Source organism: Salvelinus fontinalis, chromosome 6, assembly GCF_029448725.1.
Source record: "Salvelinus fontinalis isolate EN_2023a chromosome 6, ASM2944872v1, whole genome shotgun sequence".
Taxonomy (NCBI): Eukaryota; Metazoa; Chordata; class Actinopteri; order Salmoniformes; family Salmonidae; genus Salvelinus; species Salvelinus fontinalis.
Genome location: NC_074670.1, coordinates 74,022,066 through 74,047,709, shown reverse-complemented (window position 1 = coordinate 74,047,709; position 25,644 = coordinate 74,022,066). Strand labels below are relative to the sequence as shown.

At 44.3% G+C, this 25,644-nt stretch overlaps 3 protein-coding genes across 7 annotated transcripts in view; 2 read left to right on the top strand and 1 right to left on the bottom strand.

The window, feature by feature from the left end:
* Positions 1-2,013: 2,013 nt before the first annotated feature.
* On the top strand, positions 2,014-4,033 carry cuedc2 (CUE domain containing 2). Its single transcript, XM_055928030.1, has 2 exons — positions 2,014-2,460; positions 2,651-4,033. The coding sequence occupies exon 2, from the start codon at positions 2,665-2,667 to the stop codon at positions 3,502-3,504; it is 840 nt and encodes a 279-aa protein (XP_055784005.1). The 5' UTR covers positions 2,014-2,460; positions 2,651-2,664; the 3' UTR covers positions 3,505-4,033.
* Positions 4,034-7,514: 3,481 nt separating this feature from the next.
* On the bottom strand, positions 7,515-14,723 carry zc4h2 (zinc finger, C4H2 domain containing). Of its 3 annotated transcripts, none has more exons than XM_055928041.1 (5): positions 14,639-14,723; positions 11,338-11,509; positions 8,579-8,751; positions 8,286-8,475; positions 7,515-8,170 (listed from the first exon to the last, which is right to left on the bottom strand). In XM_055928041.1, the coding sequence occupies exons 2-5, from the start codon at positions 11,491-11,493 to the stop codon at positions 8,057-8,059; spliced, it is 633 nt and encodes a 210-aa protein (XP_055784016.1). In that variant the 5' UTR covers positions 11,494-11,509; positions 14,639-14,723; the 3' UTR covers positions 7,515-8,056. The 3 variants fall into 3 exon arrangements, with proteins under 3 accessions (XP_055784016.1, XP_055784014.1, XP_055784015.1); XM_055928039.1 differs by lacking the exon at positions 14,639-14,723 and adding an exon at positions 13,253-13,429; XM_055928040.1 differs by lacking the exon at positions 14,639-14,723 and adding an exon at positions 13,253-13,429 and having other exon boundaries at positions 8,313-8,475.
* Positions 14,015-25,644, top strand: part of LOC129858688 (moesin-like) — a 19,613-nt gene continuing 7,983 nt past the window's right edge. Inside the window, exons 1-11 of one of the 3 annotated variants that reach the window (XM_055928012.1) lie at positions 15,073-15,847; positions 16,874-16,924; positions 17,977-18,060; positions 18,174-18,269; positions 18,563-18,685; positions 21,856-22,007; positions 22,380-22,463; positions 24,040-24,186; positions 24,996-25,092; positions 25,240-25,403; positions 25,500-25,630. In XM_055928012.1, coding sequence (XP_055783987.1) covers positions 15,839-15,847; positions 16,874-16,924; positions 17,977-18,060; positions 18,174-18,269; positions 18,563-18,685; positions 21,856-22,007; positions 22,380-22,463; positions 24,040-24,186; positions 24,996-25,092; positions 25,240-25,403; positions 25,500-25,630 — 1,138 coding nt within the window. In that variant the 5' untranslated portion in view covers positions 15,073-15,838. Of the gene's footprint in view, positions 14,281-15,072; positions 15,848-16,873; positions 16,925-17,976; positions 18,061-18,173; positions 18,270-18,562; positions 18,686-21,855; positions 22,008-22,379; positions 22,464-24,039; positions 24,187-24,995; positions 25,093-25,239; positions 25,404-25,499; positions 25,631-25,644 lie in introns of those variants that run through there. The other 2 variants (XM_055928014.1, XM_055928013.1) reach the window with 2 other exon arrangements.

Below are 25,644 nucleotides of genomic sequence, written 5' to 3'. Positions count from 1 at the left end.
TAGGTAAAACGTATCGGTGCTCATCGGCCATTGGACATTAACATTAAGTTGGAATCGCAAATTCAACGAGTGGTTTGGAAGGAATCAGTGACACTGGCTGTGTGGACAAGGCACTCCTGGCCTCTGATAGTCTGCACTTGGGTAAGATGTTAGTATCCCATGTGCCTCACCCTAATAATTTACCCCTCTTAATTTCGCCTACTGTTCTGACTAGCCTATAACCTGTTTTAGAGAAATGTACAAATCTAATATTTTAAGAGCTTTCATTGTCTGCTTATATGCCCCCTTTATTCATCCTACGGTTCTGACTTGGTGTACAGGGAGAACACTATAAGAACGGCCCATGTTCTGAATTCTGTCGCTGTACATTTCAAAAGTGCTAAACAAATAGTTATATTGACTGATGTTACGTCTGTCCTAGCTCGCTCATTGTCTTAATCGAAATTGCGGATTGCCTCTTATCCGCTTGTCGTCCCCTTCTGCCATAGTTTGTACATCTCAATTGTCATTAGAAACCACATTTGTTTAAGCAAGTCAGCCATATCAGCTTTGTTTTTAAAAGGCAGTAAATGAGGCTGAATGAACGGTTTCGCTGCCAGACAAGGCTCCGCTGATAGCCAGGGTTAGCAGTGGTAAGATGTTGGGACTGCTGTTATGTTTGTGGGCATCGTTTGTCACCGTTATAGTGCAGTTCATGTATTGTTTAGTGTTGTGTATTGGCTTTTCTGGCATGCATTCCACTTTTTTTTTTTCTTTCACCAAGATTTACATGCTAAAATCACCATTGGAATACGGGCACCATCCCTACGGTGAACCATGATGGTGGCAGTATCATGCTGTGGGGATGTTTTTTAGCAGCAGGGACTGGGAGACTAGTCAGGATCAAGGAAAAGATGAATGGAGAAAAGTACAGAGAGATCTTTGATGAGAACATGCTCCAGAGCGCTCAGGACCTCAGACTGGGGCGAAGGTTCACTTTCCAACATAACAACGACCCTAAGCACACAGCCAAGACGATGAGGGATTGGCTTCGGGACAATTGCTCTGCCAAAACCCGGACTGAAAATAGCTGTGTAGCGACGTTCCCCATCCAACCTGACAGAGCTTGAGAGTATCTGCAGAGAAGATTGGGAGAAACTCCCCAAATACAGGTGTACCAAGCTTGTAGCGTCATACCCAAGAAGAATCGAGGCTGTAATCGCTGCCAAAGGTGCTTCAACAAAGTACTGAGTAAATGGTCTGAATACTTAGAAAACTGAAATATCACATTTACATATTTTCTTTAAAATTAGCAAACATTTTTCAAAAACCTTTTTGCTTTGTCATTATGGGATATTTTGTATAGATTGATGAGGGGGGGAAACAATTTAATCCATTTTAGAACGAGACTAATTTAACAAAATCTGGAAAAAGTCAAGGGGTCTGAATACTTTATAAATGCACTGTAACAATTACATTTTAACACTCAAGCACTGATTTAAAAAGAAAACACATAGGATAATGAGGATGATACTAAATGTAGGTTCCATGACATGGAGAAGGTTATAAAGACATGTATTACTGAATTCCAGCGATTTAAATGTATCAATATGAGGTGGTAGTGGGAGAGTGTGAGTGTACTCTCGTCGGGCTTCATCTTGGTTTTCTTGTGGAAGAGACTCTTAGCCTTACACAATGGACAGATAGGAGCGTTATGATGGATATGTTGGTGGCATGGCAGACAGGCATAGGCTACATTTTTGTAATTTAGCAGACGCTCTGCAATAAGTGCATTCATTTGAAGATAGCTAGGCGAGACAACCACTTCAGTCTTAACTACTTTATTTAGGAAAAGTGTAGTTATCAGCAAAGTCAGTGTTGTAGGAAAATACACGTGCGGGTTATATTTGTACATATAAGGGAGTAATGTGACATAAGCGAACAAATGAAAGTTTAGTTTAAAGTATCGTTATTTTTTCATTTTAGATCCTTTTCATGATGTAATCTAACTCCAGTACGATAGGTGGCGGTAAGGAATCATTGTTGACAGCGCTAAACTCGCTAGGAAAAAAATGGTTCTATTGTAGTTATTCGTGTGTAAACATTTGAGTTGCTAGCAGTCTAATCTCTTAGCTGGCTAATTATTCACACAGTTTGTAGATACACAATTGGAACAACATTTTATTTCTTGCACGTTTAAGGTTAGATTTGTAGTTTTTTTTGCACTTTACTACAACGATATTCGTTTAGGCTTGCTAGCTTTTTGTTCTGCAGCAGTACGGCTACTATAGATAGTTAACGTCAATCCGATTCTCGTCATCTCTTCTGATTACGTGATTGTTGTCCGTCAACAGATCAGAAAATCCTGAAAATAATATATCATAGTGTCCACTTTCTTTGATATTAGTTCGGTTTGGTCAACCTTTGAAAACCTGAAGTTACGTGAGCCATTCTTGCCTGCTTCACAGTCAGCGGTCGCCGGTACGATTCATTTTTTTTTCGTTTTGTTTACTTCTAGCTAGCTATCATCAATACGTAATGCATTCGTGATAGCGTATAGTTCTGTTAAAGGCGGTATAGTTCTGTTAAAGGCGGCATAATTCGCAATCCCGTTTATTTCCGTCGTCACGTTTGAATCAATCTGAATTTGGTATTGTTTTTTTGTTAACAGGTTTTGAGCCCATTATGGACCTTCACAAGATAATCCACGATACCCTGCAGGACTTCATTCAGACATGCATTCCCGAAGCAGACCTGAGTTCCCTGGATGATGTGTTGCTTCCCTACATCACTGGAGTCCTGGAGGATCTGGGATCTCAGGAGAGCGTGGAGGAGAACTTTGACGTGGAGGTCTTTGTAGAAATGCTGGAGGCCTACATTCCTGGCTTTGCTGAAATTGACAGTGTTAATGTTTGTGATATGATGTTCAGCCTGGCTTCAAAACTAGCCACAGCCCGGAGTTCAGAAAATAGTGTGCCAAAGGCTAGAATGGAGGTCCCACTGACAGTCAGCGCTACCTCCACTGGGTCTCCTGTGAGAGAGATGCACTGCCTTACTACACAGACTGAGGGGGCCACCGCCAAGGTGCCATTCTCTGAGTGGGAGGCCCAGGAGCCGCTCCTTCTGGAGATGTTCCCCAAGTGCAGACTATCAGAGGCCAGGAGTGCCTTGTCCATTGCTAAAGGTGACATGGAGGAGGCTGTCCGCCTCATCATCGAAGGAGACATCCAGCTCAGCCACACACCTCTAAACGTAAACCATGGGAAGATGGCTTCCCCTCAGGCAGAGCAGAAGATGAAAGAGAGCATCTTGGAGAAGTACATGCTAGTGGACAGGGAGGAGGATAAGAAAACACACAGGCCTGTTGCACCTAAAGATGCCCCTAAAAAACTGGTGCGTTACCACGGCAACCAGGTGGTGACCACAAAAGGGGAGCGGTACCAACTGGTGAAGAAAGAGGAGACGGAGGAGGTGAAGAAGACTTACGTCAGCATCAAACCCGCACGCAAATACAGATTCCATTGATGACCGACTGGCACTCTTCTGGAACACCAGGCGTTGACGTTGTTGTTTACATCCTTTCTGAATGCCTGTTTTTTTTGTTTGCCTGGTTTTGGAAAATGTTTGTTTTTGGTATGTATAAGTGTCTGATTTGAAAAATGTGTGGCCATCGTCTTGCTTCGAATATAATCTCTCCTTTGCAGTGATTCTCTGGCATCATTGTTTTGTTCTCTAGGTGGGTCATGATGTGCTCTTGTGGTGGGCTGGCCATGTGTATAAGACTTGAAGAACCGCTTCATTTGATTCTCTTATGTCCAAACTGTGTACTGTTTTTTCCCATTTCAGCAGGTGTGACATGGTACAGATGTTTTGGGGTCAGATATGATTTTTATTGGTATTTTTCCTGGCTGGGGGACTTAGTGATTTGGGGTCTGTTTCAAAACACTGTTTTCAGTACTCTATCGCAATACCTTATTCCCCATATAAGGGTAAGTTTAGTCCATTGAGCCTGTGCACCCATTTTTAAAAATAAAATAAAAATAGCTGTTTTTTACTCAAATAAGTTATTAGCGACCTTGTAAACATGCGGCGCCATGTTGGGGGAAGTTGTTCCTTAGACTGGAAGTGGTATTTCCCGCAGCATGATAAGGGCCTTTTCTTTTACTAGCGAGGCACTGGAGATCAACTTCTGGAGAATGATAACACAGGTCAACAATCAGCTGAACCCAGAAACTGCAGGAGAGAGCCAGAAGGAGAGGGGGAAAGAGCAGCCCTCCGAGGCAGAAGTTGCAGAGTGAGACGTGGAGGAGGATGGTCATACAAGTACACAGAACACAGAAACTACAGCAGCGAGTAGGAGGAGAGGGGGAAAGAGCAGCCCTCCGAGGCAGGGGTTGCAGAGTGAAACGTGGAGGAGGATGGTCATACAAGTACACAGAGAACAACCAAGAGAGGAGAGGGGAAGTCCACAACCCTAAAGGACAGAGGGAGAGACAGGAGAAAGGGCTGCGGAGGGGTAGGCAGCAGAGGCAGTAAGAGTGTGGACCCTGCAAGAGCGAGGAAAGGATCAACCCTGCTGCCCAGACTGGGACCCAGCTGGTCCCGCTACAGCTCATCTCTCCTCTGAAGCACCAGACTGGGACCCAGCTGGTCCCCCTACAGCTCATCTCTGCCCTAAAGCTCCAGACTGGGACCCAGCTGGTCCCCCTACAGCTCATCTCTGCCCTAAAGCTCCAGACTGGGACCCAGCTGGTCTCCCTACGGCTCATCTCAGCCCTGCTGCCCAGACTGGGACCCAGCTGGTCTCCCTACAGCTCATCTCAGCCCTGCTGCCCAGACTGGGACCCAGCTGGTCCCCCTACAGCTCATCTCAGCCCTGCTGCCCAGACTGGGACCCAGCTGGTCCCCCTACAGCTCATCTCTCCTCTGAAGCACCAGACTGGGACCCAGCTGGTCCCCCTACAGCTCATCTCTCCTCTGAAGCTCCAGACTGGGACCCAGCTGGTCCCCCTACAGATCATCTCTGCCCTGCTGCCCAGACTGGGACCCAGCTGGTCCCCCTACAGCTCATCTCTCCTCTGAAGCACCAGACTGGGACCCAGCTGGTCCCCCTACAGCTCATCTCTGCCCTGAAGCTCCAGACTGGGACCCAGCTGGTCCCCCTACAGCTCATCTCTGCCCTAAAGCTCCAGACTGGGACCCAGCTGGTCCCCCTACAGCTCATCTCTGCCCTAAAGCTCCAGACTGGGACCCAGCTGGTCTCCCTACAGCTCATCTCAGCCCTGCTGCCCAGACGGACCCAGCTGGTCTCCCTACAGCTCATCTCAGCCCTGCTGCCCAGACTGGGACCCAGCTGGTCCCCCTACAGCTCATCTCAGCCCTGCTGCCCAGACTGGGACCCAGCTGGTCCCCCTACAGCTCATCTCTCCTCTGAAGCTCCAGACTGGGACCCAGCTGGTCCCCCTACAGCTCATCTCTCCTCTGAAGCACCAGACTGGGACCCAGCTGGTCCCCCTACAGATCATCTCTGCCCTGCTGCCCAGACTGGGACCCAGCTGGTCCCCCTACAGCTCATCTCTCCTCTGAAGCACCAGACTGGGACCCAGCTGGTCCCCCTACAGCTCATCTCTGCCCTGAAGCTCCAGACTGGGACCCAGCTGGTCCCCCTACAGATCATCTCTGCCTGAAGCTCCAGACTGGGACCCAGCTGGTCCCCCTACAGCTCATCCCTGCCCTGAAGCTCCAGACTGGGACCCAGCTGGTCCCCCTACAGCTCATCTCTGCCCTGAAGCCCCAGACTGGGACCCAGCTGGTCCCCCTACAGCTCATCTCTCCACTGAAGCACCAGACTGGGACCCAGCTGGTCCCCCTACAGATCATCTCTGCCTGAAGCTCCAGACTGGGACCCAGCTGGCCCCCCTACAGCTCATCTCTGCCTGAAGCTCCAGACTGGGACCCAGCTGGTTCCCCTACAGCTCATCTCTCCTCTGAAGCCCCAGACTGGGACCCAGCTGGTCCCCCTACAGCTCATCTCTGCCTGAAGCTCCAGACTGGGACCCAGCTGGTCCCCCTACAGCTCATCTCTGCCTGAAGCTCCAGACTGGGACCCAGCTGGTTCCCCTACAGCTCATCTCTGCCCTGCTGCCCAGACTGGGACCCAGCTGGTTCCCCTACAGCTCATCTCTCCACTGAAGCACCAGACTGGGACCCAGCTGGTCCCCCTACAGCTCATCTCTGCCCTGAAGCTCCAGACTGGGACCCAGCTGGTTCCCCTACAGCTCATCTCTGCCCTGCTGCCCAGACTGGGACCCAGCTGGTCCCCCTACAGCTCATCTCTGCCCTGCTGCCCAGACTGGGACCCAGCTGGTTCCCCTACAGCTCATCTCTGCCCTGCTGCCCAGACTGGGACCCAGCTGGTCCCCCTACAGATCATCTCTCCACTGAAGCACCAGACTGGGACCCAGCTGGTCCCCCTACAGCTCATCTCTGCCCTGAAGCTCCAGACATTCACAGAGGAGATGAGATGGGTAAAATAATATTTATCTTCACATAACTGTCTATATCTTTTGAGCTGCATGTCCCTACTGAGTGTGTGTGTTAATTAACAGGCCATGGACACGGAGCTGCATGACCCATCAGTGTGTGAAGTGTGTGTACAGCAGCAGGCAGCTTTGTACCTAAACACCTTCATCAGGAGGAAGACTACTCAACTAGACACTAACATACTGGAGGATAAACTACACACACACCTCTGTAACAGGGTACAACACACACACACACACCTCTGTAACAGGGTACAACACACACACACACCTCTGCAACAGGGTACAACACACACACCTCTGCAAAAGGGTACAACACACACACACACACACCTCTGCAACAGGGTACAACACACACACACCTCTGTAACAGGGTACAACACACACACACACACACCTCTGCAACAGGGTACAACACACACACACACACCTCTGTAACAGGGTACAACACACACACACCTCTGTAACAGGGTACAACACACACACACCTCTGCAACAGGTACAACACACACACCAGGCGGTACCTGTAGCTTTCTCATCCAATGGGTTTTGATGAGACATGGAAAGAGGTTAGGAGAATGCAAATGAGATTTTCCCAGTATGTTTGTTGGATGAGCTGCTGAGGAGCCTCCCCAAGCCCTCTGACTCCCTCAGCAGGATCTGGGAACAACTGCAGCCCAGGGGAAGACATAGCAACTTGGGGTTACCTTGGAGACAGAACAGGAATCTGGATGTACTCTGCCAACGCAATGTCAATGAAGGGTTACCTTGAAGGCCCAGAATGTTAACCTGACAGCAGTACAAGAACCGAGCTAAAGGTACCTTCGTACTGGCACTATCCCCGTGTGGACATATCTGAAATATCCCCTATGTACTGCACTACTTCTGATCAGAGCCCTGTGTGACCCAGCCTGTGACTTTCACTGAGTGTCATTGATCATGTGTATTATAATGAGATTCATCTTAAAGTATAAAAGAAAATACAACTCCAACTGCAGTACAAAATACATTTTATTTTTTGTATTTTTGTATTCAAGTTTCACATACAACACTGTTAAAAGCAAATAAGCATCATGGTTTTCTCAGTCCTTGACCATCCATTATGCCTTTAGTAAACATTAGAACAACTTCCTGGGTTATACAGTCCAACAATGAACCCACTTTCATATCACAAACAGTTACAACACAGTCATTATAGTTCAGTCATGGAAAGTGTTCATGCAATGCAAACATGTTAAATACAGAGTAACAAGTAAATGCAGTACGTTTTACATTTAATGCCAGAACCAATCACAACATGGGTACAGTTACAGTATAATATTGTGTATTATTGCATATAACATGGTTAGGGTCAATTAAACCTTAAGGTTAACAATTACATTTCAACACTCAAGCACTGTTTAAAAAGAAAACACTTAGGATAATGACGATTACACAAAATGTAGGTTCCATGGCACGGGGAAAGGTTATAACGACACGTTTTACTGAGATCCAGATGTGAAATGTAGCAATATGAGGTGGTAGTAGGAGTGTGTCTACTCGTCAGGCTTCCTCTTAGGTTTCTTGGGGTTGCGGGAGCGACTCTTGGCCTTACACAGTGGACAGATAGGAGCGTTACGATGGATCTGTTGGTGGCATGACAGACAGGCCTGGAGAGATGACAGAGATGTTAGTGTGTTATTACTATGTAGACACACAGACGTCAGTACAGTGTCATTTTTGTGTTGGTACACAGACAGGGGAGAGGAGTGTGTATGTGTGTACCTTCATAGGAGGGTGTGTACTGTGTACCTTCATGGGAGGAGGCTGTTGTCTGAAGGTGGCGGTCTGGCGGGCATCTTGTTTCCGGGAGACCTGGAGCTGTTGGGCCGCGGCAGCCGCTGCTGCAAGGGATTCTGGGATGGTGGGCTCATGAGGCTCCTTCTGCCACTCAGCCTTCTGCTTCTCAAAGTAACTATGGCAACAGAGATAGAAGATAGCACAGAGAACAGTTGATGTGTGTGTGAGTGTCTGTGCGACCGTGTGTGTGTGTGTGTGTGTGTATAATGTGTACTGACTCCAGAGAGAGTTTCTCCTCCTCTTCGTTGAGGTTGGGCAGTCTGTGAAGGCCCAGGGTCATCCTCAGGGCATCTACATGTTCCTTCAGGGGTTTGTACTCATCATGGAGCCTCCGCGTCGTCTCCAGCAGCTTGTTCAGGTCGTTCTCCGACTGCTTTATAGTGCTCTCCATCTGGGGAGGAGAAGGAGAGAAATACATCAACTATTAAAGGGTAACTTAACCCCTTCACCTTTAAAAAATGCATTCAGGTGAGAAGTTATGGGTGGCGGGAATTGCTCATGAATATTCATTTTGGGGGGGTGTAAACGTAGTTGTGCCTGATCCCAACACTTTCTCACGAAATAAGATTTAGTCCACTGGTAGAACCCACAGACTGCACCACTAATCAGTTGTAGCAAGTTGCTATGACCACCATTGTTCTCTAGTTCTTGTTACAGTGGATGTAGCTACGTATTAAATGTATAATCCTCATAGACTACACCCCCCCCCCCAAAAAAAAAAACCAGAGAGAGAGAAGGGGAGAGAGACTAACCGGTGCCTCCGCACATTGACTCTGTACCGTAACACCCTGTATATAGCCTCCACATTGACTCTGTACCGTAACACCCTGTATATAGCCTCCACATTGACTCTGTAGCGTAACACCCTGTATATAGCCTCCACATTGACTCTGTACCAGTACTCCCTGTATATAGCCTCCACATTGACTCTGTGCCGGTACTCCCTGTATATAGCCTCCACATTGACTCTGTACCGTAACACCCTGTATATAGCCTCCACATTGACTCTGTACTGGTACCCCCTGTATATAGCCTCCACATTGACTCTGTACCGTAACACCCTGTATATAGCCTCCACATTGACTCTGTACTGGTACCCCCTGTATATAGCCTCCACATTGACTCTGTACCGGTACTCCCTGTATATAGCCTCCACATTGACTCTGTACCAGTACTCCCTGTATATAGCCTCCACATTGACTCTGTACCGTAACACCCTGTATATAGCCTCCACATTGACTCTGTACCAGTACCTCCTGTATATAGCCTCCACATTGACTCTGTACCGGTACTCCCTGTATATAGCCTCCACATTGGCTCTGTACCGTAACACCCTGTATATAGCCTCCACATTGACTCTGTACCGGTACTCCCTGTATATAGCCTCTACATTGACTCTGTGCCGGTACCCCCTGTATATAGCCTCCACATTGACTCTGTACTGTAACACCCTGTATATAGCCTCCACATTGACTCTGTACCGGTACTCCCTGTATATAGCCTCCACATTGACTCTGTACCAGTACTCCCTGTATATAGCCTCCACATTGACTCTGTACCGTAACACCCTGTATATAGCCTCCACATTGACTCGGTACCGGTACACCCTGTATATAGCCTCCACACTGACTCGGTACCGGTACTCCCTGTATATAGCCTCCACATTGAGTCTGTACCCATACCTCCTGTATTTAGCCTCCACATTGACTCTGTACCGTAACACCCTGTATATAGCCTCCACATTGACTCTGTACTGGTACCCCCTGTATATAGTCTCGCTATTGTTATTTTACTGCTGCTCTTTAATTACTTGTTCCTTTTATTCCTTATTCTTATTCATATTCTTTAGACTGCATTGTTGGTTAGGGGCTTGTCAGTAAGCATTTCACTCTAAGGTCTACCTACACCTGTTGTATTTGGCGCATGTGACTAATAACATTTGATTTGACATAGATGTGCGTGAAACGGTAAACCAAAATGTAGAATTTGTGTGCCTTACTGCCTTTTGAATTTTGTGTAACGTCAGTAGTCTAGTCAAGGAAGCATCATGCAAAATATATTGGTACACTCCACTTACCAAGACCATTGCCAAATAAGGTGCTTGTTTCTGTACGAAACCAGGTGGTACCACCCAGCACATCTAGAAGGGAGTGTATTTCATACCGAACTTCTCCCTTGAGGTGACGTATAGGAACCTTCTCCAGGTGCCTCTACATCACAATTTCAATGATAGAGTTGAACCGCTGGGGCAAAAAGAGCTAGATGCACTACTAAAATACCAAATGACAAAACATTATGAACACCTGCTCTTTCCATGATGTAGACGGACCAGGTGAAACCAGCTGAAAGCTATTATTGATCTCACTTGTCAAATCCACTTCAAGGGGAGGAGACAGGTTAAAGAATTATGTTTAAGCCTTGAGACAATTGAGATATGAATTGTGTTTGTGTGCCATTCAGAGGGTAAACGGGCAAGACAAAAGATTTGTGTCTTTGAACGGGGTATGGTAGTAGGAGCCAGGCGCACCGGTTTGGGTCAAGAACTGCAACGCTGTTGGGTTTTTCACGCTCAAGAGTTTCCCGTGTGTATCAAGAATGGTTCACCACCCAAAGGACATCCAGCCAACTTGACTCAACTGTGGGAAGCATCGGCATCAACATGGCCAGCATCCCTGTGGAATGCTTTCCACACATTATGTCCATGTCGTGACAAATTTAGGCTGTTCTTGGGGCAAGGGGGTGCAACTCAATATTAGAAAGGTGTTCTTAATGTTTTGTAACTGTCAAAATGAACACACCAGAATTGAGGTTTCAACTATAACTAAGCCTAAAACGTCTGTTTTTCAAACAAAAAAACAAACATGTTTTCATGCGTTACTTTTTAAAATCTTTTTGTGCATTCAGAAGTCGAATAGTGGCTTCTGTCTCTCACTTCGTCTCACACACACACACTCTTTCTTGCTCTCTGTCTACCCACCACGTTGATATCAGCATGTATGAGTCGTAGCTCCTCCACATGGGCCATCTTCTCCTGCAGAAGGAGGTCCATCTCCTGTTTGTATTCCTTCAGATGTTTCTCCTCAGACTCTAGGGACTCAAACTCTGACTTCAGACGAGACTTGATCTTCTGCATCTGTACCGTCTTATTCCTGAAATGATAGAAAACACGGTTTAACCAATACATTACTACTTAGTTATCACTGTACACCCCTAGTTACCAATGTAGTAACACAGTAGATACTTTCAAATGCACTAGTAGTTAGTTACCAATTATACAACTTTCTGTAATTGTTTAACCTTATTTAACTAGGCAAGTCAGTTAAGAACAAATTCTTATTTAAAATGACTGCCTACCCCGGCCAAACCCTAACCCAGACGACGCTGGGCCAATTGTGCGCCACCCTATGGGTCTCTCAATCACGTCCGGTTGTGATACAGCCTGGAATCGAACCAGGGACTGTAGTAACGCCTCTAGCACTGAGATGCAGAGCCTCAGACTGCTTATCCAGGGTCTGTTGTGACGCCTCTAGCACTGAGATGCAGTGCCTTAGACTGCTTATCCAGGGTCTGTTGTGACGCCTCTAGCACTGAGATGCAGAGCCTCAGACTGCTTATCCAGGGTCTGTTGTGACGCCTCTAGCACTAAGATGCAGTGCCTTAGACTGCTGATCCAGGGTCTGTTGTGACGCCTCTAGCACTAAGATGCAGTGCCTTAGACTGCTGATCCAGGGTCTGTTGTGACGCCTCTAGCACTAAGATGCAGTGCCTTAGACTGCTGATCCAGGGTCTGTTGTGACGCCTCTAGCACTAAGATGCAGTGCCTTAAACTGCTTATCCAGGGTCTGTTGTGACGCCTCTAGCACTAAGATGCAGTGCCTCAGACTGCTGATCCAGGGTCTGTTGTGACGCCTCTAGCACTAAGATGCAGTGCCTTAGACTGCTGCACCACTCAGTAGTTACTTACCACTGGACTACTTACCAATGATCCAGTTAACAATTCTACAGCATTAGGTAGTTACCTACCACTGCACTATTTACAATTGCAAGTATTCATTTGATTACAGGGCAGAAGACACAAAGACAACATCCTGTCAGTTCAACTTCACATCACTCAATCATGCTTCAGAAACCAATTGCCCAAAGGCATCTTCTATCGTTTCTCCTTTATTTAACCAGGTTAGCCTCTTCAGATAAAAATACTTTTTTTCAAGAAAGACCAGAAGCCGAGACATCATAGTCTATTATTGTGTTGCTGTTTCAATAGATTAGTTTGTGAAATAAGGAGCGAGAATATTTGTCACGCAAATAATTATTATAATGCATGCATAACCGACATATTCGTGCACGACATGCCATTGTTATAACTGGAGTAATTCTTGTCTAGACATCTTTTTTTCTACTGACGCCAAGGTAATCAGCGTCACATTTATTCAACAATGTGCAAATTTGCAACTGGTTCCGCCTGAATTAACTCAGACATTGGGGGACCCGGACCACCAACCATGGTTAGCCAATTATTAGCTAACGTTACCTGGCTAATGACATAAAGCTAGCTAAGTAGCCAGCTAGCCGCTAATCTGGCAAAGCACTCCGCATCTGGATTTTTGTTGATGCAAACAGTTGGATTGGTTATGCATAATACATAACTAGCAAGCAATTTTGTAATGTGCAAAACAAAAGCGAGAGTTTATATGCAGTTCTTTCAAGAACAATAGAACGGTCACCATTGCTGGCTAACCTTGATCAAGGCTATGTCACCACATATAGCTAGCTTCCTAGCTCAATAACAAAGCCAAGACGCTAATATTAGCTTCTCGCTGCTCTTTTCCTGAGCCATCCAGCTACCTGATTTACCAGATGTGGTTTCTTTGAAGAAGAAAAAAAATCCTTACCGTATTTCCATAATGTTTTCTAGTTTGCACATGATCTCTTGTTCGTCCCCCATGATTTTGACTTTAGGGCCTGATAAATTAGATCTTAATGGAAGGACAGGGTGGTCTTCCAGCTAGCTAATAAAAACACAATACCTTCAGCCGTGACATGCGCTATGAAGCACCACGCATGCGCTAGGAAAACCAGTGCCTACGTGTACTGTACTGCAGTCACCCTCGCTGGAAACTGTTACATAGTGTCCGTCTGGCACTGAAACTATCTGATAAAACCCGTTACATCAGGGGTTCTTCAACTTTTTCAGCCTGGGACCCAAATGAGAAATTCAGTTTTTTTTCCTGAAACCCAAGCTTAGGAAAATATGCAACTATACGTAAATATCGGTACATTTCATTGCCCTTATGTAAAAAAAAAAATGCAATATAGACAAAAACAAATAATGAAATACCCATAGATATCTTTTGTTTATTTTACCCCATTAAAAACACTCTTACATACCTGTCTAGATTGGAACTGTTGCTGTTAAAATACAATAAATAATTTAATTCTGAACTGGAATAAACGGATTGATTACGTTACACAGATGTATAACAGACCACACACACACAGGCTTTTTGATCGTGCAACCCAAAGTAACAGTATAGATAAAACATTATCAGGCCTACGCTACATCTTACTGTATACATTTGTTGATATAAAGTCTAGGTTGGAACTGTTGCTGTTAAAATATATATGTTTGTATTCTGAACTGGAATAAACTGATTGATCACATCACACAGATGTAGACCAGAACACACACACACAGTCCTAATGAGAGGTGTGTGGCTGGTTGAAGTTTTCAACAAGCATGTCTATTCTGGGCTGCTTTGGACAGTGCAACACTGGGGTCATGTTCAGCATTGACACTGTTTCTGTACTTGAGAACCCTGACTTGCATAGGTATGTGGTGCCAAACTGGATCAGAACATCTACTACTTTCTCAGTCAGGCAGGAGATTGCTTCCTGCTGCAGATGAGCAACCCAGAACTGGGTGAGTGTTTGCCTCAAAAAGCATTTTGCTTCAATCAGTTTATTCCAGTTCAGAATAACAATTATTACTTGTAACAGCAACTGTTCCAACCTAGACTTGTTTTCAACAATCATTTCTACAGTAAAATGTACAGTAGGCCTGATCATTTTTAATCTTCATCTGTACTGTTTCTTAGGGTTGCTCTATCAGTAGCTAGTTAGCTTGCTTTGGCTAACGTTAGCTATTAGCTGTATAACGTTAAAAGGCCAGGGGATTGTTGAAAGAGAAACTCACATCTACTACTATGAGAGATAGTACTCCCTTATTTATGCTTATCATCACTTGTTATAAAATGAAAATGCCTTTCTAGTTGACTTACTGTTCCACTTTTGTAGCACTGTTTCTTGAAGCATCCTGCCCGGTTCTGAAATAACTCCCTGGGTTTACCGTTATGCACAGTAGTGCCTGGATGTTTGGTCAGGACGTGTCGTTTTATTAATGTGTTTGTTTTGAGAGACTCATTACTAAGCACTTCCCCACACAAAAAAAACATTGTGGGCGCTCCTCGTTATTTCAAAGTTTGTATGAAAGAGACAAAAAGTCATCACTGTATTTGCGTTTCATGACGAAATGGCTAGCATGAGTCCATTTCCTGACAGCGGTGAGGAACAACAAGTCCGTGGCTTGAACCACAGCGCTGCAGAGTGTGGGTCGCAGAGTGATATTCAAGAAAACTGCAGAACAAAAGATCCGGTAAACCGCGAAGCACAGGGGTAGCTCCCGCTATCTCTCCCACTCGCGCAGCTACCAAACTGAGCAGAGACCGCTGCTAAGCAGAGAGCGCACTGAACCGAGATCGCAGTTGCACTTGGCCAAATCAATTCCAGTAATTCATGAAATAATTATACATTTACGTCGCGACCCATACTTTAAGAAACGCGGCGTTACATTTTTGTTGTAACATTGTAATGGAAACGGTTGCATTGTTTCAATGTAATTCTAAAGATAATGATGCCAACTGTCTACACTCTACATTACTCATATCATAGGGTAAAGTTGATAGTAGATTTCTTATTGTGTTTCAATTCTTAAAATGTTATTTTAACAAAATAACAATTACATGTTGTAAAAAGAACAATGAAAAAGACATACAGGGTATTTTACAAAACAACAACAATGTAGAAGCAGGAATGAATGCTTTGAGTGTTGTATTTACTAATCACTTTTTCCTTGGCTAGTGGCAATGTGTTCAAGGGTTAAGGCTAGATCTACAGTATAATATCAACATTGCCTTATCGTATATCTCATATGAAATTATCGTATTCTAAAGGTGGATGTAAATTCAACGTCTTGTGCGCCATTTTGCGGTGGTCCTGTGAGGGTCAAGTGTTAGTACACCGCCCTAATCCACCTTGGCTGCCATTGGATTAGTCCTGAGAACACAACAATGGCTCGTTTTAATTCACCATAATCCCAGTGAATATTGAAAGCACTTTCATATGACTCTGTGGAGAAGAGGCTAATGCCGAAAGAAGAACCTCTCAGGAACGTACTAATATAGGAGTTCAAATCTCTACAAATGTCTTCTGTGAGTATCCATTTATACTCTTTATCCTATAAGATCTGGATTGAAGTTAAAATGTGGCTGTTTGTGTAAGATTAAGGTGAGATTGTGTAAATGTAGCATTTGACAATAAAACAAGGCCAACTTTTTCCCATAGTAATGTCTCTGTTTCTCTGTGAGACAGAATAATGGTCTAGAAAACTATTTATTGTATATAGTATGCTTACTTCCTTTATTGTGTATTTCACATTTCCTATTCTTATTTATAGTGTTATTTTTCTAGCATTACATTGTTATTTATTATTGCATTGTTTGGGGTTTTGAGTTTGCAAGAAACTCATTTCACATTTCACGGTACTTGTGCATGTGACATTACAACTTGAAACCAGCCATTTTAAAGGTTTACGGTATTACTACCCTGAGTTATATCGTGTTTGCTAACCACTCACATCAGACACAAATGTTTTTTAAAGTTTGCGTTTCAACACAACAGTACATTGTTCTGTGAGATACTTGTAGTACAGTGAGTTCTCAACTTTGAATCTCAATCTTTTATATCTTAGCACTTTTGAGTAATATAAACATTGTACTTGAAGAAACATTCATATTTTTTTGTGGTTGAAGTATCCTGGTCAGAATAGGCCGATGTGATCAACATTAAACATATGATAATGGCCCTATATATGGGCCTCCCTGGTTGGCCTGGCCGTCTCTGATCTCAGCTGTTTCGTAACTTTATCCCAATTTTCTCCATAATCAGTGTTAAAAACCACCTCGGAAATCCTAGCGGGGGCTACCTGGGATAGGTTTGAACTTATTATATATTTTTTTATTGTCCACACAATGTGGAAACTTTCACTAACATGATTGACATCAAAACAACGACAGCAACAATATAAACCTACACTAGAGTTCTGTGTGGATCATTTATTCTAGAATAAACCTTCCCCTGTTCTGAGAATACTCTCAACTCTATTTTGTTCTGAGAATTCTCCCTTAATAATATTTAACGTTTAAAAATACCTTGTGGGCTTCATGTTTTGATTGTAGTCCCCTACAACCACTTGCGATTGGATGATCCTGCAGGTTGAACAGAAAAATGTAAGAAACATAATTATATTATATTTTGGGGGTCTTTTACGTCACGAAGAACCTAGCACACAATTTTACAATCATAGTAAGAGACATATAATTCGCTTAGCCCCTTAGTACACTGAACAAAAATATAAACGCAACATGTAAAGTGTTGGTCCTATGTTTTATGAGCTGAAATAAAAGATCCCAGACATTTTCCATATGCACAAAAAGCTTATTTCTCAAAAATGTTGTGCACAAAGTTGTTTACATCCCTGTTGATGAGCATTTCTCCTTTGTCAAGATAATCCATCCACCTGACAGGTGTGGCATATCAAGAAGCTGATTAAACACCATGATCATTACACAGGTGCACCTTGTGCTGGGGGACAATAAAAGGCCACTCTAAAATGTGAAGTTTTGTCACACAACACAATGCCACAGTCTCAAGTTTTGAGGGAGCGTGCAATTTGCATGCTGACTGCAGGAATGTCCACCAGAGCTGAATGTCAATTTCAGGCGCCTCCAACGTTGTTTAAGAAAATTTGGCAGTACGCCCAACCGGCCTCACAACCGCAGACCACGTGTATGGTGTCGTGTGGGCGAGCGGTTTGCTGATGTCAACATTGTGAACAGAGTGCCCCATGGTGGCGGTGGGTTTATGGTATGGACAGGCATAAGCTAAGGACAACAAACACAATTGCATTTTATCTAAGGCAATTTGAATGCACAAAAATACAGTGACGAGATCCTGAGGCCCATTTTTTTTTAAAGTTATCTGTGACTAACAGATACATATCTGTATTCCCAGTCATGTGAAACCCATAGATTATAACCTACTTAATGTATTTCAATTGACTGATTTCCTCATTTGAACTTTGAACTCAGTAAAATCTTTGAAATTGTTGAATGTTGCGTTTATATTTCTGTTCAGTGTATTCTGCATGCCTATCCCCTATTGTAACCCATACTACCTATTATACTAACCATTACTCTATCTTTGTGTTTTAATAGGCTATTAAGTTCTCTCTCCTCCCATTCATACTCCAGTTTGTGTCTATGTGAACGCCCTCTGGTAGATCAATGTTCGCGTCACCACCATGGACGCTGAGCTGGAGTTTGCCATCCTGCCCAGCACCACTGGCAAACAACTCTTCGACCAGGTACGTGGACAGGCGGACGGACGGACAGACAGACAGGCGGACGGACAGACAGACAAATCTCTGTTTCCTCGACTATGGACAAACAAGTAATCTTCTTCTTCATTGTTGTGTAGATAGTGAAGACCATCGGGCTGAGAGAGACCTGGTTCTTCGGCCTACAGTACCAGGACAGCAAAGGCTTCTCTACCTGGCTCAAACTCAACAAGAGAGTGAGTACATCCTCACTACTCTCCTCAGACAGTAACAACATACAGGACTGCCTCTTCCGCTGCCCTGCGCTCCTTCTCCAGACGCTCTGCCTCCTCCTGGGCAAACGTCCTCTCTTTCTCCAGCTCCAGGGCCCTGCGAGTCTACTCATCCAGCTTTACACGCACACACGCACGCACGCACACACACACACACACAGAGTAAACACACACGCATGCAAACATACACACACACACACCCATGCTCAATCATTCACTTATTAACTCATGTTGTTGCAATGCTGTAATGTTCCCAGGTGACAGCTCAGGATGTACGCAGGGAGAACCCTCTGTTGATAAAGTTCAGGGCCAAGTTCTACCCTGAAGACGTAGCCGAGGAACTGATCCAAGAGGCCACGCAACGACTTTTCTTCCTGCAGGTCACACACACACACACACGACTACATGCGCAGACACACACACACACACACGACTACATGCGCAGACACAGACACACACACGAGCTGGCCAGACACACGTGCACACACGCGCACACACACATACATCAAATCAAAGTTTATTTGTCACGTTCACAGGAAACAACAGGTGTAAACAATACAGATAAATGTTTACTTACAAGCTCTTCCTCAACAACGCAATGTTCAATATCAAAGGTAAAGGAATAGAAAATCCAAAATAGGCTCTTATAAAGAGCACTGAGTCAATACTAGGTCAGACCAAAGATCAATAGTAACATGCTAGCATAGGGGAGAGTAGAGTATGTTGAGACATTGTTTACATTCAGCATCACTACGTCAAGCGAAATATAGTATTATTTCTAACAAAGATCTCTACATATATTTCAGAATGTTGTGAGTTTTAGGAACTCAGTTGGGGTCTCAACTTACACAAAGTGCAATTTAGAAATGTGGTTGTGCAGCAGCAGTTTTTCTCTTGTTATGTCAGTCACTGACAGTCTCTCAATTAGCCTGTGTCAACAAAAATGTTTTATATTGGTAAATTAGTCTAGCCAGCTATCTAAACTTGTAGTAATTATGGTCGAATAACCGACCGTGGGGCCCACATTCATTTTGTTAGTCACTCTCACTCAGATATTAAAAACTGCAAACATTTCTCTCCACCCTGTAGCAAACTGGCTTTAAAACCACAACATTTTCTTTACGCCCCATGGCAAAATGTGTAGAACTGCAGGAATTTACTCTAAAATTTCAAATTTTCTCTCCGCTGTCAAGAGGAACATTTTTTACAACAAAATGCCACATAGTGCCCTCAAAAGGCTAGGGTCAGATCTGACTGCAGGTGAGGGTACGCAGACATCAAAGTTGCCCATCCCTGCTGTAAATAATCAGAATTAATTTAAACATTACAGTTTTGAAATCATAGCTTGTCTAAAAAAAGTGGTCTCTTGGCACAACTTACCCTGGGTCTTGGGTAACTTGAACATTGGGACAGGGTAAATTGAGCTGCATTGGGGTAAGTTGGTGCTGGTGTCCTGTGACAGTGGGTGCTGGTAGGTCAAAGTTTAATTCATGGAATGGGGGTGTGGTATATTGTATATCTTAAATGTATGCCTACATTCAGATTTACATTGAGAACACTTTCCTAATATTGAGTTGCAACCCCACTTTTGCCCTCAGAACAAATATTTGGTCACATGGCCTCCCGAGTAGAGTAGTGGTCTAAGGCGGTGCTAGCTGTGTCACTAGAGATTCTGGGTTCGAGTCCAGGCTCTGTCGCAGCCGTCCGCGACCGGGAGACCCATGGGGCGGCGCACAATTGGCCCAGTGTCGTCCAGATTAGGGGAGGGTTTGGTCGGCAGGGATGTCCTTGTCCCATCGCGCACTAGCGCCTCCTGTGGCGGCCCGGGCGCAGTGCACGCTGACACGGTCGCAAGGTGTACGGTGTTACCTCCGACACATTGGTGCAGCTGGCTTCCGGGTCAAGTGGGCATTGTGTCAAAAAGATGTGCTGCTTGGGTGGGCTTCAGAGGACGCACGGCTCTCGACCTTCGCCTCTCCCGAGTCCATGCGGGAGTTGCAGCGATGAGACAAGACTGTAACTACCAATTGGATACAACGAAATTGGGGAGAAAAAGGGGTAACAAAAATTAACAAATAAAAAATATTTGGTCACATGATTCATTTTGTGTATAGTTTCCTAGAAACAAGTTACCCCACTCTCCCCTACACATACAGTGGATTCGGAAAGTATTCACTTCTTCCACATTTTGTTACGTTACAGCCTTATTTTAAAATTGATTCAATCAGTTTTTTTCTCATCAATCTACACACAATACCCCATAATGACAAAGCAAAAAAAAAATATATATTTTTTTTTATTTCTGCATTTACATAAGTATTCAGACCCTTTACTTAGTACTTTGTTGAAGCACCTTTGACAGTGGTTACAGCCTCGCATCATCTTGGGTATGGTGCTACAAGTATTTGGGCACACTTGTATTTGGGACATTCAAAGACCTGTCCCGAAGCCACTCCTGCTTTGTCTTGGCTGTGTGCTTAGGGTCGTTGTCCTGATGGAAGGGGAACCTCTGCCGTAGTCTGATGTCCTGAGTGCTCTGGAGCAGGTTTTCATCAAGGATCTCTCTGTACTTTGCTCCATTCATCTTTCCCTCGATCCTGACTTGTCTCCCAGTCCCTGCTGCTAAAGAACATCCCCACAGCATGATGCCGCCACCACCATGCTTCACCATAGGAATGTTGCCAGGTTTCTTCCAGACGTGACGCTTGGCATTGCTTGGAGAGAATCTTGTTTCTCATGGTCTGAGTCCTTCAGGTGCCTTTTGGCAATCTCTATGTGGGCTGTCATGTGCCTTTTACTGAGGAGTTGCTTCAGTCTGGCCACTATACCATAAAGTCCTGATTGGTGGAGTACTGCAGAGATGGTTGTCCTTCTGGGAGGTTCTCCCATCTCCACAGAGGAACTCTGGAGCTCTGTAAGAGTGACCATCCGTTTCTTGGTCACCTTCCCCAGATCTGTGCCTCGACAAAATTCTGTCTCGGAGCTCTACGGACAATTCCTTAGACCTCATGGCTTGGTTTTTGTGGGACCTTATATAGACAGGTGTATGCCTTTCCAAATCATGTCCAATAAATTGAATTTACCACAGGTGGACTCCAATCAAGTTGTAGAAACATCTTAAGGATGATAAATGGTAACAGGATGCACCTGAGCTCAATTTCGAGTCTCACATCAAAGGGTTTGAATACTTATGTAAATATTTTTTTTCATATTTGAATTGTTTTTAATTTGCCCCAAAATATTGAGGAACATTTTTATTTGATCTATTTTAGAATAAGGCTGTAATGTAGCATAATGTGGAAAAACTCAAGGGATCTGAATACTTTCCAAATGCACTGTATGTGTATTAAGATGTACACAGGTTAGACACACACACACACACACACACACACACACACACACACACACACACACACACACACACACACACACACACACACACACACACACACACACACACACACACACACACACACACACACACACACACACACACACACACACACACACACACACACACACACACTGTTTATAATGTATGTCACTGCAGGTGAAGGAGGGCATCCTGAATGATGATATCTACTGTCCTCCTGAGACAGCTGTGCTGTTGGCCTCCTACTCTGTTCAGACCAAACATGGAGACTACAAGAAGGACTACCACTTCCCTGGTTACCTCAGCAGGGACAAGCTGCTTCCCCAGAGGTGTGTCGTCTCTCCCCGTCTCCCTGTGTGACATACCTCAGCCCACAAACAGAAGCTAAACTGGTGAAACAGTCCACTGAATTTGTTGATCTTCTATGATCATTTTGAAGAGTGATCTATTCCAAGTCTCCCTGAACACTCCTCTGATTGTTGTCTTCCATACTCAGATCAGTGTTGGGGTCAATTCCATTTCATTTAGCAGACACTCTTATCCAGAGAGAGTTAAGTGCCTTGCTCAAAGGCACATCAATGGATCACCTAGTCTGCTCTGGGATTTGAACCAGCGACCTTTCGGGTACTGGCCCAACGCTCTTAACCACCGTCTTCTCTCTACCCTCCTAATTGAACCCTTCTCGTGTCCTCTACCCTTAGGGTTCTGGAGCAGCACAAGCTGAACAAGGAGCAGTGGGAGAACAGGATAAAGGTGTGGCATGAGGAGCACAAGGGAGTGCTGAGGTAAGATCACATGTCCTCTCTACTCACAGTCCAATCCAAGTTAACACTGGCTTACTTGTATTGCACTGATTTTACACTGATGTACAAAACATTAAGAACACCTTCCTAATATTGAGTTTCACCCCCCTCTTTTGCCCTCAGAACAGCCTCAATTCGTCGGGGCATGGACTTTATAAGGTGTCGAAAACCTTGCACAGGGATGCTGGCCCATGTTGACTCTAATGCTTCCCGCAGTTGTGTCCAGTTGGCTGGATGTCCTTTGGGTGGTGGACCATTCTTGATACACATGGGAAACTGTTGAGCGTGAAAAACCCAGCAGCATTGCAGTTCTTGACCCAAACCGGTGTGCCTGGCACCTACCAGACCCGTTCAAAGGCACTTAAATATTTTGTCTTGCCCATTCACCCTCTGAATGGCACACATACACAATCCATGTCTCAATTGTCTCAAGACTTAAACATCCTTCTTTAACCTGTCTTCACTCCTTCATCTCCCGTAATTGAAGTGGATTTAAAAAAAACTAAAGTCAATGTCTGCACCCCTGTGGAAATCTAATTAGCATAATAAACAAATCCCCATGAAAAATATGTCAGTTTAAGCTAGAGATATCTTTTGTTTGCATTGGATATGACTCAATCCACTGCATTCGGACTTCTGCATATGTTTGTAAGACCATGAGGCATCCCAGAAATCTCACAAAATCGTCTGTAGCATCCTAACGGTTTGGCCTACAAACCCCTCTATGGAAAGATGAAACTCTCACGAACACGATGGTGTTCTCCGTTTTGCCCTACGACCCCCACAAGCGTCTTGGGACTCGTCTGAAGTCGGTACAGCCGATCTGCCAACTTCTGTCTGTAGCGTCCAAACAGTTTGGGCTACACACTAGTATGACCCCTCTGGGGAAAGGTCTCACGAACACATTTTCTGTTGGTTGTTTTGCTCCACAGGCCTCACAAGACTCGTCTGAAGGTCCGCCGGTACCAGTTGAAAAAACGTATGGAATTATATATGGAGAATGTTTAGTGCTAAAAATAAGAGGTTAAATACATGTATAAACATTTTAAAAACAACAACAAATGTTTCCTGATCTTTCTTATATTTCTCAGATATAAGAAAGACACCTCAGAACAAACTTCCTTTAGATTCTTTGGGGTACTATCTGTAATTCAATGCATTTGCTAATAGCAGTAAGACCAAATTAAAATATTCATCAAATAATAATACTTTTTTGGATACATTAAGGGGTCTTAAAATTCAAAATAAAATATCTAAATTATCCTTGGTATGACCTTCTTAAAACAATTCCCTCCCCTGGCATATAGACAGGGTTTAGTCTGTAGACTGTAGAGGGTTCAGGTGACATTAATATGAGATCATAGCTTTCACCTGGATTCACCTGGTCAGTCTATGTCATGGAAAGAGCAGGTGTCCTTCATGTTTTGTACACTCAGTGTATGTAGAATGTGCTAAGCATTATGATAGCTTCATACAGAGCATCTTTCTCACTGATTGTCTGTGTCTATGTGTGTCTGTGTCTGTCTCTGTGTCTGTTTCTGTGTCAATCTGTCCCCAGGGAGGATGCCATGGTGGAGTATCTGAAGATAGCTCAGGATCTAGAGATGTATGGAGTCAACTACTTCAGCATCAAGAACAAGAAGGGGTCAGAGCTGTGGCTGGGGGTAGACGCTCTGGGCCTCAACATATACCAGAACACTGACAAGTAGGAACCTTTAACTACACTGAACGAAAATATAAACTCAATATGTAAATTTAGCAGTGCCCCATGGTGGCGATGGGGTTATGGTATGGGCAGGCATAAGCTACGGACAACGAACACAATTGCATTTTATTGATGGCAATTTGAATGCACAGAGATACCGTGACGAGACCCTGAGTCCCATTGTCGTGTCATTCATCTGCTGCCATCACCTGATGTTTCAGCATGATAATGCACAGCCCCATGTCTCAAGGATCTGTACAAAATTCCTGGAAGCTGAAAATGTCCCAGTTCTTCCATGGCTTGCATACTCACCAGACATGTCACCCATTGAGCATATTTGGAATGCTCTTGATTGACGTGTACGACAGCTTGTTCCATTTCACACTAATATTGAGCAACTTCACACAGCCATTGAAGAGGAGTGGACAACATTCCACAAGCCACAATCAACAGCTTGATCAACTCTATGTGAAGGAGATGTGTTGCGCTGCATGAGTCATATGGTGGTCACACCAGATACTGACTGGTTTTCTGATCCACGCCCCTACCTTTTTTTTTTAAGGTATCTGTGAAATCCATAGATTAGGGCCTAATTAATTTACTTCAATTGACTGATTTCCTTATATGAACTGTAACTCAGTAAAATAAAAATCTTTGAAATCTTTGAAATTGTTGCGTTTATATTTTTTGTTCAGTATAGATCCGAATTCTCTGTAGATTCGTCATGACATTAGACTACTTTTGAAGTCTGAAAACATTGGATGAACTTTGATTTTGGAGTGAACTATCCTACAGTGTTTTCTTTATAGGATGACCCCTAAGATCGGCTTCCCATGGAGTGAGATCAGAAACATTTCCTTCAACGACAAGAAGTTTGTTATAAAGCCCATGGACAAGAAAGCCCCGGTACATCACCTCTGTTTCTTTATCTGCTGTGTATTTGGTTATAATTCAAACCTCTGATAATACCCGTTTGTTAAGTATAAAAAATGTCACTTCATTTTTTGCAAGAGGCACTGATAAGTTCATTTGTGGTAAATGAGTCTGTTCCAGGATTTTGTGTTCTACGCCCCTCGTCTACGGATCAACAAGCGCATCCTGGCACTGTGCATGGGGAACCACGACCTGTACATGAGGAGGAGGAAGCCAGACTCCATCGAGGTCCAACAGATGAAAGCCCAGGCCCGCGAGGAGAAGACTAAGAGACAGATGGAGAAGTGAGGACAGAAACATAGAGAAAAGAGAGAGAGAGAGAGTGATAGAGATGAGTTTGTTAGCAGGTGTTTACTCATCCCTCGTATCCCTCGTCCCAGAGCTCTGCTTGAAAGCGAGAAGAAGAAGAGAGAGAATGCGGAGAAGGAGACAGAGAAGATCGCCAGAGAAACCATGGAGCTGATAGGCAGACTGAAACAGATTGAGGAAGAGACCAAGAAAGCTCAGGAAGGTCAGACTCATTCT

Excerpts from the sequence above, each read along its gene's own strand:
- cuedc2 (XM_055928030.1), top strand. The coding sequence starts at position 2,665 with ATGGACCTTCACAAGATAATCCACGATACCCTGCAGGACTTCATTCAG.
- zc4h2 (XM_055928039.1), bottom strand. The coding sequence starts at position 13,305 with ATGGGGGACGAACAAGAGATCATGTGCAAACTAGAAAACATTATGGAA. Across the intron at positions 11,510-13,252 it reads GAAAACATTATGGAAATACG|GAATAAGACGGTACAGATGC; the intron begins GTAAGGATTTTT and ends CTATCATTTCAG. Across the intron at positions 8,752-11,337 it reads TACATGCTGATATCAACGTG|ATGGAGAGCACTATAAAGCA; the intron begins GTGGGTAGACAG and ends TCTCCTCCCCAG.